At 40.4% G+C, this 19807-nt stretch overlaps 1 protein-coding gene across 1 annotated transcript in view; it reads right to left on the reverse strand.

The window, feature by feature from the left end:
* The window catches only part of LOC139783785 (fat-like cadherin-related tumor suppressor homolog), a 56731-nt gene extending 37803 nt beyond the window's left edge, over window positions 1-18928 (reverse strand). Inside the window, exons 1-4 of the mRNA XM_071722952.1 lie at window positions 18853-18928; window positions 17750-17856; window positions 16958-17162; window positions 3690-3751 (exon numbers count right to left, since the gene is read on the reverse strand). Of these exons, the coding sequence (XP_071579053.1) occupies window positions 3690-3751; window positions 16958-17162; window positions 17750-17856; window positions 18853-18928 (450 nt within the window). The remainder of the gene's footprint in view (window positions 1-3689; window positions 3752-16957; window positions 17163-17749; window positions 17857-18852) is intronic.
* Between the last annotated feature and the right edge of the window lie 879 nt (window positions 18929-19807).

Consider the following 19807-nt stretch of genomic DNA (forward strand, 5'->3'; position numbering starts at 1 on the left):
CCAATGGAGAAATGAAATCTCTCGCTTTATGGTTGCTCTCGCGTGACGGCATAAAATATGAAAATATATTTGAAGATTTTTTACGGTTTGTCGATGATAAAAACTTCATTGTCTTTCGCTCAAAGAGTATAATGAGCCGCAATAACGAGCGATTTAATCCGCGTGATTGATAACGAAGGGGTAATCGGCGAGGCTCAAGCCGAAAGAAAGCTTTTGTGCGTTCATTAATTATTCGTGGCGGAGGGACTTTGCAAAATTGTCGAAGTTTCTCTCCGCAAGAAGGTGACAGCGAGGGAGGCACAGGGAAGGCGATCGTTTTCACGAACTCTTGTTTCTAGAGCCGAGACTCATTTAACTCGGTTACGAACACAAACACGCTGTTAACAACCCGCATCGAAGGATCAAAGCCTCTTAAAGTGATTTCCTGGTCGCGGCACGGCTCCGTTGGAGAATTCCCGTAATGATATCTAACGAAATCAAGACCCACACGAGGCGAACTTAAATACTTAGAGGGTCTTCCACTCTGCTCGTTGGGTGTATGTTCCGGAAAATATTATTTGTCCCGAGACACAAAGTTTAAATATTATTTGTCTCGAGATAAATAGGTGCTGAGCTTCGCCAAACAGTCCTATTAGAGACAAAATATTGATGCACGGTTTTAAAGTTGCAAAGCGACGATATGATTTGATATCCTATTCTGTTACAGAGTGCACTTAATTAGATTGGTCGGTGGGATGCGCTGGAAATTTAAACTGTGCGCGACATGCGAATGAATGAGAGTACGGCCATTAAAACCAATAACGTGCAATTTAATTTGGGACGAGTATATGCTTGTGTTAATTACGAAATACTTTGCCACCGTAATGTTCCGCGCGTGTGTGTTTTTTTTCCTCCGGCCATTACCCGATATGATTATACAGTATCAGAACCATTTAAATTGTCATGAATAATTCAGAAAATCTAGCTTTAAATGCAAATTTAAAAAATACGTATAAAAATAAAATCTACAAACTGCTTCGCATTTGTTCGAAAACTTGCGGCATTACGTAATCATTATTTCGCGAACGCTACGATAGAGTCTGCCGCATTGTAATTCCTATGAAATTCTACTGATGGCATAAGCACTTAGTCGTTGTGTCTCTTAATACTTCGGGAAGAAGTCGAAGTTCAAGTTAATGGGAAACGTCGAGAAATGTTTTTTTTTTCCGGAAACGAAATAAAGCTGAGAACTATATCTGCAATTTTATTTGCAAAACTTTCTTGAACGTGCAACAACGCCAGAGTGGTGCCAGATAAGAAAGACGCTGACGTAGGTTTGTGGAGAATTGCAATAGAATTAGAATAATAGACACATACAGCAACTTTTGCGATCAAGGTGAAACTGCGTTCGAATTTTTGGAATTTACGACAGTGTTATACGCGATCCTTCGCTCACAGTCACTCTTATCCATCGATAAAAAAGACTTTTCGGATCTTTGTATCTTTACACTTAATCAGTAAAATTCTCTTCAAAATGTCTTAGGAATTCCAGCAGTTTGGGGAAAAGGTAGAAGGTCTATTAGCTATATCGAAATTCTCAAGATGGGGTGCTTGGCGGAGATAGCAGAAGGAAAACGCAGGGGATAAAAGTTAGGCTATACTCTATCAATCGAATTCTATATAGGAGCCTTTTGGTGAAATTGGTATCGCCTCTTTTCCTACTTTTATCGCCCCTGCGAAATTTCAGTGTCTACCGCCCGTACACGACGTGAGACTATCGCGAGAGCTCTTTCTTTAATCCCGATGCAGGTAGAAATTCCCCGGGGAGGCTCCGCCGACCTTCCCCAGAGAAATGTCTCGCCTCCCCGGTGTCTCACCCTACGGCTCTTCTTCTTCTTAGAACCATTGTACCCTTTTCAGCGTTGTTCTATCCGAAGCCTCCCTTCCTTTCGGCCGTCTCTCCTGCCGCTTTCAACCCCTCTTTCTTTCCATCGTTGTCCCAAGTCGTCCATTCGTTTCTCGGCCTTTCGCCTCCCCCTCCCCTCCCGTTCATACTACCCCTTTTCTCGCCGTGCTACCCTCAAGTTGGCCTTCTCGCTTTTATCGTCGGAGGTAGCAGATTTTCCTCATTTTACTTTTCAATCTCACGGAGGATGCGATTTTCTTCCTCATTTCCACTCCGACAATATCGAGGGAGTGCCTCCGACGAGCAGTCGAAGTAAAGCGAGAAAGCAAAAGCGACGGTTCGAGAAACTTTATCGACGAGTATCGTCGAGAAACGAACAAATGAACGGGGAACGAATGGACGAGCGAAACGAGAAAGGAGATGCGGCATTAATCCATCTATCAGCTGTTAGTGTTAGCGCGCCATTAGGGAACACGACTTGCTCTAACGATTCTGAGAAACTGATTAGATCGTCGTTTAAGCATCGCCGACTGCGAAGACGCGATGCGCTCAGAATCTGTTTTGTTTCCTCGAAGTTTATTCGCGCTTCGAACTCATTTGTAATTACGTTGCTATGGAAAATGTTAACTCACGGTTGTGTCACACTTCTTTTTTCGAACACCGTTTGTCACACGCGGTCAATTTGACCCCAACCAATTTTCGAGCAGCTGCTGTTCAAAAACTAACAGTTTAAGAGTTTAAGTGGATCGTAAAAAATTCTAGAATTAAGGTGGTTCAAGCAGTAATTTGAAGTCACAAAAACAACTATTGTTACTAGTAACAAATATGAATGATTTAGTATGTAAAAATACATTTAAATTAATTATTCCGTAAGGTGTTTTCTCATTTAACCGTTGCTATAAACTGAAAATATCAGAGCAAAGTCACAAATTTGACTAGAGTTGGTGATATAACCATAAATATGATCACGCCGGTAAAGAATAAAATATACTAAAATAGAAAAAATATACGTCACAATTTCTACAATTCCGCGATAGTGAATATATTCATACAACTGCCGAAAAAAATATGTTATCCTTATAACCTCCATTCAACGGTGGGAGAATGGTAGGACACGCGTCTTGTGCGTCAGCTGACGCGTGCGACGTTGCCAAGCAGCCACTCAAGACGGCCGCCATGACTCTCGTGTCGTGTCGAAACGTCGAAAGTTGCCGAAAGTTTGTCGAAAGTTTCGCTTTATTTATATACGGTACGGTCAATTAGTTTGGTGTCGCGTCAGTATCTTTAGAAATGTTTATTGCATCGATTAAACAGTTTTTTATTCGTTTATCTACTCGAGAAGTATGAACGTATTCCATAAATGTGCGATCTGACCCTCCTTTCCCTATTATCACCATGTAAAATTGGCAAAGTTAACGGACATATATCTCCGGAACCAAGCGGTAAAAAAATTCGAAATTTTTCAGACACACTCTAGGAACGTTAACCTTTCATTTAATATCATATTTTCCGGGCTATCTACATTTGACCTAAATGCTTGAACCACCTTAAGTTTAAACATTGTAGAATGTATTTTTGTCATAAAAAATTACTTTTTGAGTGGCATCATGTTTAAAAAAATCTTAAAAAATGTAAGTTTCGAAAAAAAATACATTTTGCGGAAAAAATTATAACTTTCATTTTTCAATGTTTTTTTGCTCAAAATTTTGCATAGTACTTAAGATATATTACTCGAAAAATGAGATTACTTTGACCCCAGGTGACAATAGAAGTTTAAAAAAGAAAATTCGATTATTTAACTTACCTCCAACACGTGTTCCGCTTGATTCTCGCGATCGAGCTTCCTGCCACTGGTGCTGATGAGACCTGTAACACCGAAAATACCGCAGAGATTAGCGGGCTGTCCGACGATTAATAAATAACGAAATCGATCGGCGTTCCGTGCCGCGGCAGGACAGTAAAACGGTGGCACTTTGCGCGACGACCCTCCCTCGATAAAATCCCGCGAGTGAAGAACGAGGGAGCGGGTACAACCCTCGAATTGCGGTAGATGAACGGTAGGCCCTCCATTTACCGAGACAAAGATCGGTCCGATGGAACGAGCCCGGGCAAAATTATAGCGTTCAGATTTTGCCGTGCGACGAGTACTCCCTGTCTCTTTCAACCGCCGCGATATCGAGCTTTATTTTACGTTCCACGGAATCCCTTTCATCATGGGACTCCGCTCGGAAACTCGATTGAGCAAAAATTCGCGGACGCGAAGCCACCGACGCGCGACGAGGGGAGAGAAATTCTTCCGGTGTATCACTCTGCGGAAATCCAAGGGAAGACGATAAGTTCATCTCTTAATTTTAGCAAAATGCTGTTTGTAAAATAATTAACGAGAGAGACATACAGATATAGAGAAATGTTTTTAAGGTTTTTATATAATAATCGTGATACACAGAAGTTTGTCTAGTGAAGATAAATCTCGCGCAAAAGCCTCTACGAGACGTAAAAGCGCGACGCTTCAACAAAGCGACACCACCAAACAAACAAAAAAAAGAAGCCCTTTAGCGCGCGGCCGCGTTGTATAAAGCCAGAGCGATCTCTTTTTTTTCTTTATTAGTCTTACGGCTTCCGGTGACGGTAGCATCGGTGACGCCCCAGATTTTATATTACATCACAAGCTGCTAATCGAGTTACGCGGAAGCCGTTGTCGTTCCGCTCGGAGCCTCCGATCCGCCGCCACCGACAAGACTCCTCGTAACTTTGCGGCCCCGTTATGATTAGCGCGTGGCGTGAATCCGAACTCGTGCAACTTAACTGATACGATACGGGGCGCCGTCATTAAAACAAAAACTAGTTCCACGCTTTCGTCGGTCGTCGCGTGTTAACGGGGCACCGTTGTGAAAACCACGATGGAACGAGAGCTCAGGAACGATCCAGTAACGAAGTATAAGATCTTCGAATCTAATTTCCGTTGTTATTCAATCGAATTCGCGCCGTTTCAAGTCCCGATTAATTGCGCCCCTTTCTCCGTAAATTTCGCCGACAATTTCAGACGTGGCGCGGCCTTCGGTCACGTTCCTTTTATTATCAAATAGGAAGTACGAGAAAAAGGGGGGCGGAGGGGGCGAACGGAAGGCACAGCGATGGACAGGAAAAAAAGGGGAAATTGCGGGAAGTGCCGTTCGATCGAGCTGCGAGCGCAAACGTACAGAGCTCCAGCGCTGTAGAATGCATTTAAATAATTGCTTTTCGTTTTCGTTCCTCATCCTCTGGGCCCCTCGGCTTGATAGGAATGCACGCCCACGTGTTCGTGCGCGCGCGCGCGCGTCGAGAGCGGATCGCGGGGCGCGTACGACTGTACGAGACCGCGAGCGGGAAATTCGTTATCGGAAATCAACGACGGGAGTCGGGCAAAATTATTTACGACATTATCGTCAACGCGACTTGGTCGCGTTGTTCGCTGATCGCGACGGCGCAACATCGCAAAATAAGAATCCTCCCCGGGATAACGACGAATTTATTTTCTCTCGCGCGTAGATTCCCAATGGACATCGCGAGAACGTTTTTCTCGAAGTACCGGGCGAAACGCTCGACGGAGTAATATTTTATGATGATAGTGAAAAATGCTTCCGGGTTAACGGCGCCGCGCGCGCCGGAGTAACTGGAAAGGCCGCTTAAAGGCCGCTCATCTCTCGCCGGGAGAAAGTTTTATCGGGATTATTCCCTTATGTCGAGCTAAGATTATCTGTCTTTCACGAGCGGCGCGGACGAGCGAGCGTTTTTATGAAATTTGCCTGCCGGGGTCTCGCGCTCGCTTGTATTAAAGAAATCGCAAGTTTCACGACGGGGAAATAAAAAAACCTAAAAGGGTTGATGAACTGGGGTGCTTCCCTGAGAGTCAAGTCTTTTCGATGACGTTTTCAATCACGCGGCGGCGCCCCATTAGTCAAAAACAACACACGCATGAAATTTTTATATAAAAGCGGGAGAGAAAGCGCCTTAATATTTTGATAAAGCCTCTCCATTTTCGTTGTCAGTTATTAAAAACGGCAGATGCATTAATCGAATTGATATGAATTGCGACCGTTTATAGCGATAACACCACTCGGCAATCAGCGACGTACATCCGCGGAATAAAATCTCATATTTCTCCACTTGTCGCGTAATTAATGAAATTAGTCGGGTATATTTTGCAACGCCCACGGCCGGGTTTAACAAAAAGCCGAGAATTTTTTAAAGCGACCCCGGGACGGCCAGAAGCTTAACGGGTTTAATTAATATCGCGTTTTACAGCCTATTTAAACGCCCTATCGCGGGTGACATTTTTGCGCGGCGGTATGGCAGCGCGTTACGCGCCGAATGCGCGACTAACTGCGCGATTAGTCCGACTACCCGTACAAGGTCGTGTAACGTTTACGACGTGCCGTTCGTTTGTGCAAGCTCGTTCCCGCGAGCGAGGTCGCATTACTCGACCAAGATCTATCTAATCTAATTTCGTACTGCCGTATAACACCCACCATTGTTCTCTCCATCGTCGTATCTTAGCTACGTGCTGCTGGTAACTAGAGGACCCCGCCGGCGCGCGAATGCGCCGGTTAGCACCTGAGATATATGCATGTCCGAAGAGCGTAACCACCTTTCGCCCGAAATATTCTGTTTCACCCGTTAAGGAAAACATATATACATACGACGAGTAAAATATACTTCCTAATGAAATTGTAAGAGATAAAAAAACATTGGGTATATTTTGAAAGAAGCGTTTTTTTTATTATTCATTCAAGAAGAACGGGAGTTCATTATTTTTTTAATCTAACACGCGACTCCTCCGCGAGGAAAAATTTTTAAAACTTTTATTTGCGCGTGCACACACACACCGCGCGGGTGTATATAGTTTTAGATCGTAAAACAACACACCCGGCCTCGCGCCGCATAATGTTAATAAGGGCAGAGGGACGACGGTGTAATCGTAAAGCACATGCATGCGATATACCGTGACGCGTTATTTCAGCGTGCATTCTAGAGCGGGCATGATGGAGTAGCCTTTTTGCCGAGCTGACCTTTTCCGTCGGCCGCGACCGACGACGCCCCTTACCCGCGACGCGACGCGCGTTCCGGGAGATTAAAAAAAAAAGATCCACGGTCTCCTTGCTTGTTATCGGGCGTTCGTGAAAATTGATCGAGAGGCCGCGGCGGCCGATGATTGATAGCGCGCGGAATGCGCGCGCGGATGCGAAAGAGGCGTCCGCGCGTAGCGAAAGCAAGGTGATGCATTAATCGAGTGATCCGGTGATTTAATTGCGGAAACGAGTTCCCCCGGCAGACCAGGTCGGCCGGCCGCAACTCTTCCTGAAAAAAGGCGCTACGCTTTTACGAAGACCCTTTAATATGGGTCGCGAAACAATGTTACAGTTAGCTCGCGCGCAACGCCTCATTTCAATAAAAGCGACGGTCGTTAATTTCCCCCGATATTGTCGGCTTAAAATGAGTCTAAGACAATCTAAAATACGGATAAAATTTTAAAATAAAATATAATAAAAAAGACAGTAAATCGAGAAGTGCTGCATAATGAAACCAATCCGAAATCGGATATGCTGTTTCATACACTGAAAAAAAATCTGGTTCGTTCATTTTTCACCAGAAAATACTGGTTGAATTAATAGGAATTCTGGTTGCATTAATTGGAATTTCTGGTTGCATTAATTGAAAGAATCTGGTTCGTTTATTTTCCACCAGACGTCCAATTAATTCAACCAGATTTTTTTTCAGTGTACGCTATTTCATAATTCTTGCTGAAAAGTTTCCTGACTAAAAAAACCACGCCTGAGAAATTACCGTCTTCTTAGTAGTGTCTTTTAACTAGTAATGTCGAATTCCACTTTGGCCGTGCTTTTATAGTACTATGATTACTCGTTTTTGCACAATTTTGCACCATTATATAGCACCGTAATTTGTCTTGGCGAACAACGGGGCAACGTAAAAATACATATCCGTTTGACTAATCGGTTTTGTGTTACATTGCTGGCATCACGGATGTAGAAAAAGAGGTGAAGTTTATTTTATACGATCTATTGTATAATGCGCGAGGATTCACGAGTCAAAATTCTACCACAAATTCTAGAATTAGCATTATGGTCACAAAAAGATTTTCGTTTATTTTCGATCCAAAGAATTAAAATTGCAACTAATAAATCAACTATTATCTCGTTGGCTTGATTACATATGAATTTACTGATTTAATTACACATCCTGTGAAACAGATTTTAGAAAAAAAAAAACGGTCTGTGAGACTCGCGAGTTTTACACCTGCGGTGCGAAAAGTATCGCGTATCCGGTAGTTACCCGTGAACTCATAGCGACTTGAAGCTATCATAACACCGTCATTAGTAAAAACCGCAATTTCTTTCGTTGCCACGGCTTCGTTACACGCGGGGTTTCCCGACGGAGCGTAACAACGCCGAGTAAATAGGAATCTGCGGCGTATTTGCCGCAAAGAGAGAGAGAAACTAGTTGGCGATACATCGCGCTTTCTGCGGAGGTAAATGCGACGATGTGGGCGCAAATGTTTGTTCATTTCGCTTCAGTCCAACTGATCGTGTTGCGACCGAGCAATCCGACACAGTCACCGGCTCTGCCTATCGTAAAAATCGGACGACGCGACGCGCCGATAATAAATAATAATCCCGTCGCGCGCGAAAGGGACTATACGCGACGGCGAACGGCAATAAAATCGACGATACCTCTTCTTCGGGGTGGCGGAAACCAATTTAGCCGGTATTACACGGAATTTGGAAGCCGTCCGTCCGTTGTATTACGTTGCAGTAATTGCTGTTGGTGGAGTGGCATTGCCGCCGGGGCAGAAACTGGGACAGAGCCTGATAGTTTCCGATGTACAACATCGGTGGTCTCATGTATTCGCAATGATATCCACACTTTTCTCTCGAACAATCTATTTCGATTCAGAAGAGCAAATAAGGAATACTTCGCCCCGGCCAGTGTGCTCGGTCGCCATTAAAAAGATTGTGAAACATTTAATTCAATCTTACGATGGACATTGTTGTCCAATCGGTGATGCAATCTTTTCATCTTCACGATGTAATCCGAGATAAAATAAAAAATGGGCTTGCTGGAGAGAGCGAGACAAACAGCATGGTAGAATTCTTTTTATTCGGCAACCCGAATTGTGAGTTGTGACTACTCTTTACGACAAATCGCAGTACACAACTATCTATAAATTCGCGTTTCTACTTCGTGCAAAATATTAAATAATGGAGCGATATCGATATAGAGCATCTAATCCCACAATCTCACTGTACAATAATTTAGCAGCATATTCAGAAAATTAATTAAAATCAAATATTCCTCCTTAATACAAAAATGTCGATAAAATAATTATAAGCGATCAAAGTTTGCCGATATTATATAAGTAGAGTTCACTTCAAGTTCGTAACTAACACGTGTACCGATCTGTCATCGATGTAATTGATTTTTACAACTCAAGCGATATTGCTCTTTCTTAATCAGTTGATTTGTCTATGAGATATATTATGTAGAGCCTGTAGAGGTATTACGTATATTATAACCATAAACAATCAGCTATTGGCAAGTTAATAATGTCAAATTTTATTTCTCACGCGGTGTTTTACTTCATCTCAACCTCAACTGATATAAAATCAATTATTAATGTAGATAAATAAAATCAGACTACAAAAGACTAGTATAAAATCGGTACGTTATCAGAATAAACATAATATTATTACCGCGTAAAATTCTTTCCATTCGTTTTTCACTTATGCATATTGAGGAAATCCCTGTATCAATTTGTGCACCTAATATTTCGAAATCCTGAAGATATACATATAAAGAGGCCAAATGTAGATCACGAATTAAAAGGATATTTGCGAAGGGAAAGAAGGAGGATAAAGTAATAGGATAATCTAATTGTTAACAATTTTTTCTGTATATAAACAGTACCTACATATAATGAGAAATGTAATATGCGTGAGTATCATAAAGAAAAACTTAAAAACAAACATTCTAAAGCTGTCATTATTTTATTTATTAGAAAATAATTTTGTTTCCTTCTCTTCTTTCATGCTTTTAAATATTTATCTAAGCCATAAAAATTTAATTAATTAGAACATAGTTATATAAAATACTAAAAATTCACCAATTATTGTAAATGTATTATCATATCTTCATGATTTCTTTCTCTCTCTCTCTCTCTCTCTCTCTCTATTGCATTTCTTGAAAATCTAAATAGAGACTTCTTAGTAAAAAGTGTAAGCGATGATAATATATTTTATGTACTTAAAGTTTGGAGCAAATGTTAAAAATATATCCTAATTCATAAAAATTATAAAAAATATATATTTATATATGTATATATAAAAATAAACTTATAACGAAAAAACCAATTTAAAATTAATAAACAAATAACAAGAGATAAAAGAGGTCACAGAATAAAATTTCTAAGAGAACAGTGATTCCTGTGTTTTGTATAGCAAAATATACAAGTGCGAGGACAATCTCTTCAATAATAAGATTTCTGACTGTAAAAATAAAATAGTTTGTTAACAGTCGAGACCCGGAGCACTTCCGGGACTCAGATAAAACAGAGCACTTCCGGGCTTCGCTTGTTAATAAACTATTTCTTTTCTAACGTAATGGATCTTAAAGACTGTTCTCGTACTTGTACATTTTGGCACAAAACGCAGGAGCAATCGTTAGGAATTTTTCTTACATATGCAAGTACGCGCGGATACTTCGGATGAAACGGAGCCTTGACTATTAAACAAATACTGTTTTATTCTTACAGACAGGAATCTTGGAGATTGTCCTCGCACTTATATATTTTATCACAAAACACAGGAATCATCGTTTTTATGAAAATTTTATTCTGCTACCGCTTTTATTTTTTGCTATTTATTTATTAATTTTAATCTGGTCTTTTTGTTAAAATTTTATTTTTTATATATAAATGTATTTCTCCTTTTATAATCCTTTTCATAATGTCAGTTTTTAATTTTTGCTTCAAGAGCGCTCCAAACTTCATTATTTTTACTAGATTTAGAAGCAATCTAGAAAAAATAAAGAAGCAATTTCTCTTATAAAAATAAAGCGAAAATGACTTTGTCAGTTATTATCATTTTTTATCAAGCTTAGGGGAGACCGGGGCACGTTGGCACAAGGGACAAGTTGGCAATGCGTTCCGTTTATATATTTATAGCAAAAGAAACAATGGAAAAGTTACCACAAAATATCTCTTTTATGACATAAGTACTTTTCCCAAAGTTTTATTTAAATCAAACAAGTATTACAATAGAAAAAGAGAAAACTCTGATTCAAGAGGTGGCAAGTAAATTTTCGAGCGTTTCAAAATATCGTATTAATGTTCTTCAGCTTGAGAAGAAAGTCAAAGTAACGTATTATTAGTTAAAAGAAAAGTTTCTGTTACTATACGACATGTTATTTTGAGGAACAACAGTAATTTATTGTAATAAAATGACTGAAATCAAACGTATGTAGGGATGGGGTATGTTGGCTCATATCAAGGCACGTTTAGCTTGACTTGTTGTTGCCGCGCGCGTGAGACCTGTGTGAGTATGTGATTTGCTACCTACAATGCTGATAGAAGCTAGATATATATTTATATTAATATTTTTATATTGAAGAAAGTTACATCTAAAATAGTTTACAATTGTTTTTCTGTAACAGCATTTTGTTATTTGATCATTACAAAATAACTTTAAAAGATACAATCTTCATCAAGAAGTACATATCTGTTACCCGTTTTGTGTTTCTATTACGTTTTCATTAATTTAACATGGACTTTTGGACACGGATCGGGGCAAGTTGGCTGCAATGCAGCATGTTCGCGTATTTCACTTATTACAAAGAAACTGTACAGTATACAGAAGCGTTCCTGGCATGAAAATGTAGAGAAAGGTTCTCTCTATCATATTAGCACTGTTTAATCATGAAAATTAGTTGTTTAAAAACTCAAATGCCGACATTGTGAAAATGGTGCCAACGAGTCCCGGTCTCCCCTACTCTATCTGAAATATCTCCTATCATTTTTAATTTATACAATAATTGAATGGATAATCGTGCAAGTGCCAGGGTTAAATATTAATATTAATCTATTTTAATTCATCCATTTTATGATAAACTTAAAGGATTTATGAGATATTATATTTAGCCATAATATTCTTGTTCTTTTAACTTGACACATACATCTTATGCATGTTTCATATGAATCCATTATTTCAACAAATTCATTACCTCAAATTAAAAAAATAATATACAATAGTTGCTTTCCATTTACATCAAAACTCAGATAATTCTCACTTGTGATGTCATTCTGTCTTTATTATTCATTAATTCCCAAAAAGGATAGAACGACGTCACAAGTGAGAATTATCTAAGTTTTGATGTAAATGGAAAGCACCTAATGTATGTCTCATTGATACAACCCACAGCAGCCGAGTTTCATTACGTTGATCTGATACAATACATGTAGGTATATTCAGGTTATAATATAATGTTCAAAATAATAAATATTTTAAAGATATAGTAGTTACGTGCATACATTATACGGAGAGAATTTTCTCTTAAAATTTACCCTGAAATCATGGTAGTTTGTGGGACAACATTACCACCAAGAATTTTTATGCGAGCTATTCTGATTAATATCCACCATAATAAAAAATATTAATATCTATTACATTAAAATATAAAATATGTTTGATTAATTTTACTAAAATATATCTAGGTTTCAATAATTTTTCAAAATTTACCAATCTGCTTGGTAATTTTTATCATGTTGTTTGTAAAATGTCTTTTGTATATTTTAAAAATTCCTTGGTTGCCAAGTTGTCCCAAGTTTATACTGAATTTAAGGGTAAATATAACAAAAAGTTATAAATAATTCTGCAAATAATGAATAAAATAAAAATAATAAATTATTCACTTTATGGTTGTTTCGTCGTCGTCTCGGATGCCTGTCAGATTAAACGAAGCGAATTACGTTCACCGTTTAAATTCACGTTAGGGATTTTGTTACGGTAATCATGACGTCGACGGTGTAATCGCGAATCTTATTCTCTTAAAAATAACGTCGAACGTTATTTGAATAGCGTTACAGTGAACGATGTGCATGCGCAGTTTTGCCTTTCGACCGATAATGTGAATTTAGACGGTGAACGTACCTATATACGTATATCTAATATTTATATAATTCAGATACGTTTACCGTATCTGAAAGACGGTATTACAAAAACTCCCTACAAGTCCGCTTGACACACGTCTCGCGAATGAGCGTAACAAATAAATCTCGAGTGAAGGGTTTTAATAACTCACATCGGTAAACACTGCATTTACGATGCAATGAAATATTAATATGTAGGATTAATTACGACGGTACTTGTTAATTAAATGCGTTACGATGTTGCTCGCTTCGGAATCAATCCGTCCTGTACCCGTAATGTTCCGTTAATGACCAAAATATCGGTAACTTTCTAGTACCATATAATATAATGAAGTCGATTAATGAGATAATCGTCTAAAAATATGCTATATAATTTAGTGCTGTACAGTACATTTCGGACGCGTCTAAAATAGGTATATTATTATCTCGCGAAATAGGTATATTATTAACAAATGTATTGTTCAATGTGTTATTAAAATAAAATACATTATTAGAAAAACGATCGATATATCATAGCTTACTCGAATTTCTCGATTTACGATAATGTACATAATTCCGTGCTCCAAATAGTGAGTAAATTACACTTACACTCGGTGGAAAATTTAAACCGCGACGCAATATGTGCGTATCCAAGCTAACGGAATCGTTATTGTTGCGTATTACAAAACAATAACTTATAATCCCTATTTTCTACCGCTTCAATTCCTCAAATAAATCCGCGCAAAATATCTGCTTCGATGAATATCACCTTGATATGCTCGACGCGAATTGTTACTTGTAATCTATTAATAGTATACCGTCTGTAGAGAATGATATAGCGATTTGTTTTCGGTTTTTATCACATATTATTGAAAAAATAATGTTATAACGCACGAAGTAATTTGCGTCTCGTTCGCTCGAATGGCAACGCGATGTTTTTGAAAGCCACAAAATAAGCACCAAAACTGCGTGCCCGCGGATCCGTTATCTAAAATGTTTAATTTATTGCAAAACAGTAATAAATATCTCATGTCTTTCAGATTATTATAATATTTTGATGAATAGACAAACATCGTCGCATGTAGATTTAATGTTTCCTCGCAAACAAACTTTATCCTATTTTCATCAACATATTTCAAGAAATATTTATACACGCAAATAAATTTGGTATTTTTTGCTATATTTTTACGTTCCGGATTAAATAAAATCGTGTAATTTATATAAACCGAGAATTTTTCTCGTGTTTTAATAAAGCAAGAAAATTGATATTTTAATAAGTAGTAATATATTTCTTGTAGATTTACATAAAATGCTTATTATATATTATAGTATCATACTATCAATTTAATAATGTAACATTACATTTCCAGATTTGGTACAAAACTACTTTTCAAAATTAAATAATATAAATCATTTCGTCAAAAGCATACCTATAAAGACAGAAGATATAAAACTCAAAAACTATTGTTAGGCATATTCTATTAGTCCTATTTAATAATCGAATATATCGATATATATTTATTCCAAGAGAATGAAATTACCGCAAGAAATAATGATATTTCTTCTTGATTTATTAAATCAATATCATTCCTTTCTACTTTTAATTAACTAATTATTCAAATTTTTGTTAAAGACAAATTAAATAACTTGCATGTAACAATTAAAATCAGCTATTAATAATGAATTTGTTACTATTATTGTTTACTGTTATAAATATAATACCCAAAAGTACACATGAAAAATATAATACGCAATAAGAAACTGAAAGACAAAGGGCAAGAAGAGATTTTTGGAATATTTTTCATCTATTTCATACATATAAATAAACAAAGTGTATCGAAGGTAAGAAATAATTATTGCGGCGTGAATGTACTTGGACTTTCAGTGACTATAATAACAAGCTTCATAATAGCCATGAATACGAGATTCGTATATCAGCGTTACTTGACTGATGATAACCCGGTGACATTTATAGTCGATTCATCGGTTATAGCCATCAAGTATTTCCGTTTGGCGTACAGTGAAGAGCGACCGCAATACCGCGATACATATGTCGGGCCACTCGTTTAACTCGTTTTAAGGCTCATCCGGTCGACTGTTCGCCCCATTTTCTCCTCGCATGTGGAAATACGGAAGGGTCGCCACTCGCGGGTGAGCCGGGCCAAGTTTTGCACAATTCCGAACATTAAAAGTTCAGCGGACGGGATAGCACGCGAAACGGACTGGCCAGCTGACGGAGGGGAAGTTTCCGGGGATTGGCCGACGGCGATGAATACAAATCAAACGTCGGCCGACTTTTTTCCATTGTGAACCATCTCTCGGTATAACCGACTTTCATTTTGCATACTAATACCGATCGCAAACAACTTTCGAAGAATACGCAATGTCCGTTGTGACGGGAACGCGCCTGGTTGGGCGCCAGGAATCGGTAAAGAACCGGGCATAATCTCGACGACTTTCGGATTTCGAAGGGAAATAATACCTGTTTCAATAAACCAACAATCTCATCGCTTTAAAAGGTACTTCCTTCCGCGTCCCCGGCGAGTACGAAAATATAAAGTTCTCACGTTTGGAAACCGGTTTCCAAAAAATCGGTAACGAAAAATTTTCCATAAAAATTATCCAGAAAAAAAAATTCAGCTTGATATCTCAAAATTTGCGGAAATTAGAGCAATCACGTACATTTTTTTAAACAAAAATCAGAAACCCCTTTATTATTAGTAATTTTTCTAATTCTATTACATTCTTTAGTTCTTTCTACCCCTATTTCATATATAATTTCATATATAATTCTTTAAGATTCGGTCAATTAATTCCCGAGAAATTGGAAAAATTTCGGTACCGGCTTCCAAAAAATCGGTAACGAAAAATTATACACTTTATGGCACTCCCCGGAAAATTCTACCCCTGTTTCATATATAATTCTTTAAAATTCGGTCCATTAACGAATGAGTAGTTCGCGGTCAGATAGACAGACAGACAGACAAACAGACAGACAGACGTCAGGTACTTATAATAATAAATAGCGTTAAACAACGTAAAGGCCGTGGCACATAGAATAACTTAAGCAGTAAGGAAATCAACGGTATGGATTCGCTACCGCTTAGGGCCATGCCTTAAGTTCTTGACTGTGATTGGCTGATTTGCTTACTGCTTAAGTTTTTTTATATGCCACGGCCTTAATAACGCACAAGCTTTGGCGTATCCTGATTTGTCAGATCGAGGACTACAACCGTCGTATATCGCTACGCCATGTTATGTGCTTTGGCCCTAACGCTGCCTCTTACGTTATTTATGAAGGCTCTGAAGTCAAAAGCATGACGCTGTCCTAGATCTAACGAGCTTGCGAGATAGGCAATCTGATCGTTTTATAATCCGAGCGTCGAGCGTCTCACGCGAGGAGGAAGGCTAAACGAGACGATAAAGGACTGATGAATATGGATCGACATTCGATCACTCATTTGCATGAACGGGCCAAGTGAGGCAAGAACAACGTATCTTTAGACGCGCTTATAGGTATATCGCGGAGTTATTAAGTCCGAGAGAGAAACAGGTCATTAAAATAGAGATAGATCGCGCGTCTATCTTTTCTGTACGCGTCCACGACACGGAACCATCGAGACAACGTGTTGTAGGATCGTCCATGAGGAGCCAATATCTCATCCTTTGATTTCGCTCGGTAACGAACGATAATTCGACTGAAAACTCTTTTCACGGAAGCGGCCAATCTCCCGGTTCCGCGTAACGGATCTATTAAAACTCTCGTCCGAGCGAGATTGAACTCATTACCGGCTACCGGGTGTGGCTAAAGACCCGTCATTCTGATCCTGCCGCGAGACCGGTATTATTTTGCCGTCGATGCAATATACGAGCCCTGGCGCTCGGTCGAGACTTACCGGTGGTGGAGTTGATGAGAAAATAACCCTCCGGATTGCCGCTGCTGATGGTGAAGACGAATTGCTGGGGCGAGACGTCGCGATCGAAGGCGCGGATCTGCAGGACGCTCACGCTGGCGGGCGAGTTCTCCGCCACGGATGGATAGTAAACCGGAAGTTCGGTCAGCGGCGTGTTGTCATTCTCGTCCAGCACTTCGACGTAGACCTGCACACGCGCGAAGAGAGCCGTTTAATCATCCATTAAACAAAACCGCCGCGCGTTTGTTAAATTAAATTCGCGACTTTGTATGTATGTACACGGAAAAAACCGGTTTTGCTGAAGTATCTAAAAATTTAGCTAGATCTGAAAATAATTTTGTTGCACCATCAAAATAATTGTAGGTCGCTGAAGTATGATGATAATGCTGTAGAAAATTTTGACATTTTAGCAATCAGTTTGAGTGTTCAACATAATTATTTTCATGGTGCAACAAAGTTATTTTCAGATCTGTATCTAAGTAGCTCAGTTTTTAGATACTTCAGCAAAATCGTTCTTTCCGTATAGGATTTTGGCATATTGATGCAATCGCATCTTTATCCCGTGCTTCTTGAGGATTTACAAAAACATTTAAGACACAAAACGAAATTTGCTGGCTGAGAAATAAAATCGAAACGGAAACGGTAATAGCCATTTGACTAAATAGCTCGTCGGGCGAGAACGATGTTGTTAATTTATAGTGCGCAGGTTTTTCCGAACGCTTCTTTTTCCGGCGATCTCTATGTATAATTTAAGATCCAATTGCTGAAACTTACTTGCAGACTCGAGCTCAGCGGAACCACTCCGTGATCCTGGGCGTAAACGGTCAACCAGTATCCCCTCTTCGTCTCGACGTCGAGCACCGCCTTGGTCCTGATGTTTCCTGCAACAAGCGGAGAACCGCGCAATTAACTCGGGAACCAGAATGAACGTGGCGAACGAGTACGAGCCACGATAATATCACGATCATCTATCTTTTAATATTTCGAAATAATTCACTTTATTTTGTTCGATCCTGTCGTGAGTAATGAAATATATGGCAGGTGCGAGCCCGTCAGGCGGCTTTCTCGAAATGGAATTAATATTAAGAATGTAAAATAATCGCTGTATCGCGAGACCTTTTGCACCCCGGCGTTCGTTATTCCCCCGGCCGTGCCGGGATTCGAAACGAACGGAAGGCGGCCGGTTTGCGGAGAAAAAAAAAGGAAGCGGCGGTAAGTATTTCCATCTTGTGCGAGGTGGTCGGCAACAAGAGAGCCGACAGACAAGCGGGCACGTCATCGCGCCGCTAAATGCGCGCGTATGCGTGCACCGTGCGCGCGAGTCACCAACCGAGAGCGGACAGCGCAAAAATCGAACCGCATTCCTGCCGTTAACACATCAGCGGCGGCGGGGTCGGTGCCGCCGTTCCGCGTGTCCTCGACTCGGCTTTTTTGCCGGGATTTCACCGGATGCACCGGCGGTTTCTTGCGCGCGATCGATATTCCGCGTTCTGCGCTCCTCGTGGTTTTGTTTAAGCCGTCGCGCGTCGTCGCCCGGGATTAGCGCGCGCGGCGCGAGGGATAGCGGTTAAACAGCGCCGCTGTGCGCCGCTCGCGATGACGCTCGATTACTTAACAACGTCACGGATCTGCTCGTGGCGACTTAACGATTTGTGGCGCCGATAATCAACGTTTTCCTCGTCCGCGCAAAGTCGAGAATCCGCGTCGCTGTTTCGGTCGTCGCGTAATTAGCGAGACATCGAACTCAACGTTTCAGCGTTTCAACGTCGATCGCCGACCTGGATAACGGGCTCGATCGTCGAGGCAACGCGGAGCATGTAACGAGCGCTAATTAGAAATCGGGGGATACGTGCGCGAATCGCCGCCGCGAGTCGTACCTTTTCTTGCGTCCCGGTCGAACCGGAGTTTTCGCCCGCTCGTTTCGCTCCCGCGTGCGACTTCGTACGCTCGCATCGCGGCTGTGCAAACCCGAGTTTTTCCTTTGGTTTTGGTTTGTTTTTCTTTTATTTTTTTCGAAAAATAACGTAGAGAGCGTTAAGCGCATACGGGCCGGTTTTGTTGCCGTGTTTTCCTTGCAGCTTCCGTTGCATCGCGTGCGTGCTCAAATCACAGTCGCGGCGCTTCTCGTTGCACAAGTTCTGTTCGCAGTTAGCACACACGACACGGAAAAGAGGGAATACATTTTTTTTTATGCTTTTCCCCTTTATGCTGTAAATCGCGCACTCGGGTGCACGTGTGCATCGTTCGTACAAATGTTCAGGGAGAGAAGGCTTATCGCGCGCGGCGCGGGTGGAATACATCTCGTCGCGCGTATAATTAACATTCGCCACCGCAAAAGAATGCGGACTTTCTGTGCATGCAGGCGAGCGCGAAGAGAAACGGGCATTTCGAGTAGCTGAATTTACCCGTGGAAATAGTTAAATCTTAATTAACCGCAAACGAATGTTGCTATATAATGCGCCACGCGGCTATACTTTATCTCCCCCCTCCCCCCCCCTGTGTGCCCTCCTACGTCGTTACCTCCGCATTATATGCGCCTCGTCTGTTCATTCGACTGTGGAAGAAGCAGATGAAGACACGTGCGGTGCTTAATAGCGAGCGACCCGGCGAATGCATTAAATTTAGTACCGTAAACGCGATTTATACAGCATCCTCGTATAACGGGAGAACTTCGTTAGCGGGGAAACGAGCGGCGGCGCTCGGGCGCCCCGGCAAAGTGGCTCTAAGCGATTATAAAAATGAATTTTCTCTCTCGCGCAGTCAATACTGTAATTCTTGCAAAATAAAATACATCCAGGTCGGATCGTCCCGAGAGACAATCTGCAACGGTAA

This window comes from Temnothorax nylanderi, unplaced genomic scaffold, assembly GCF_030848795.1.
Source record: "Temnothorax nylanderi isolate EJ_2023f unplaced genomic scaffold, tnyl_v1.0 TNYL_tig0540_pilon, whole genome shotgun sequence".
NCBI classification, from domain to species: Eukaryota; Metazoa; Arthropoda; class Insecta; order Hymenoptera; family Formicidae; genus Temnothorax; species Temnothorax nylanderi.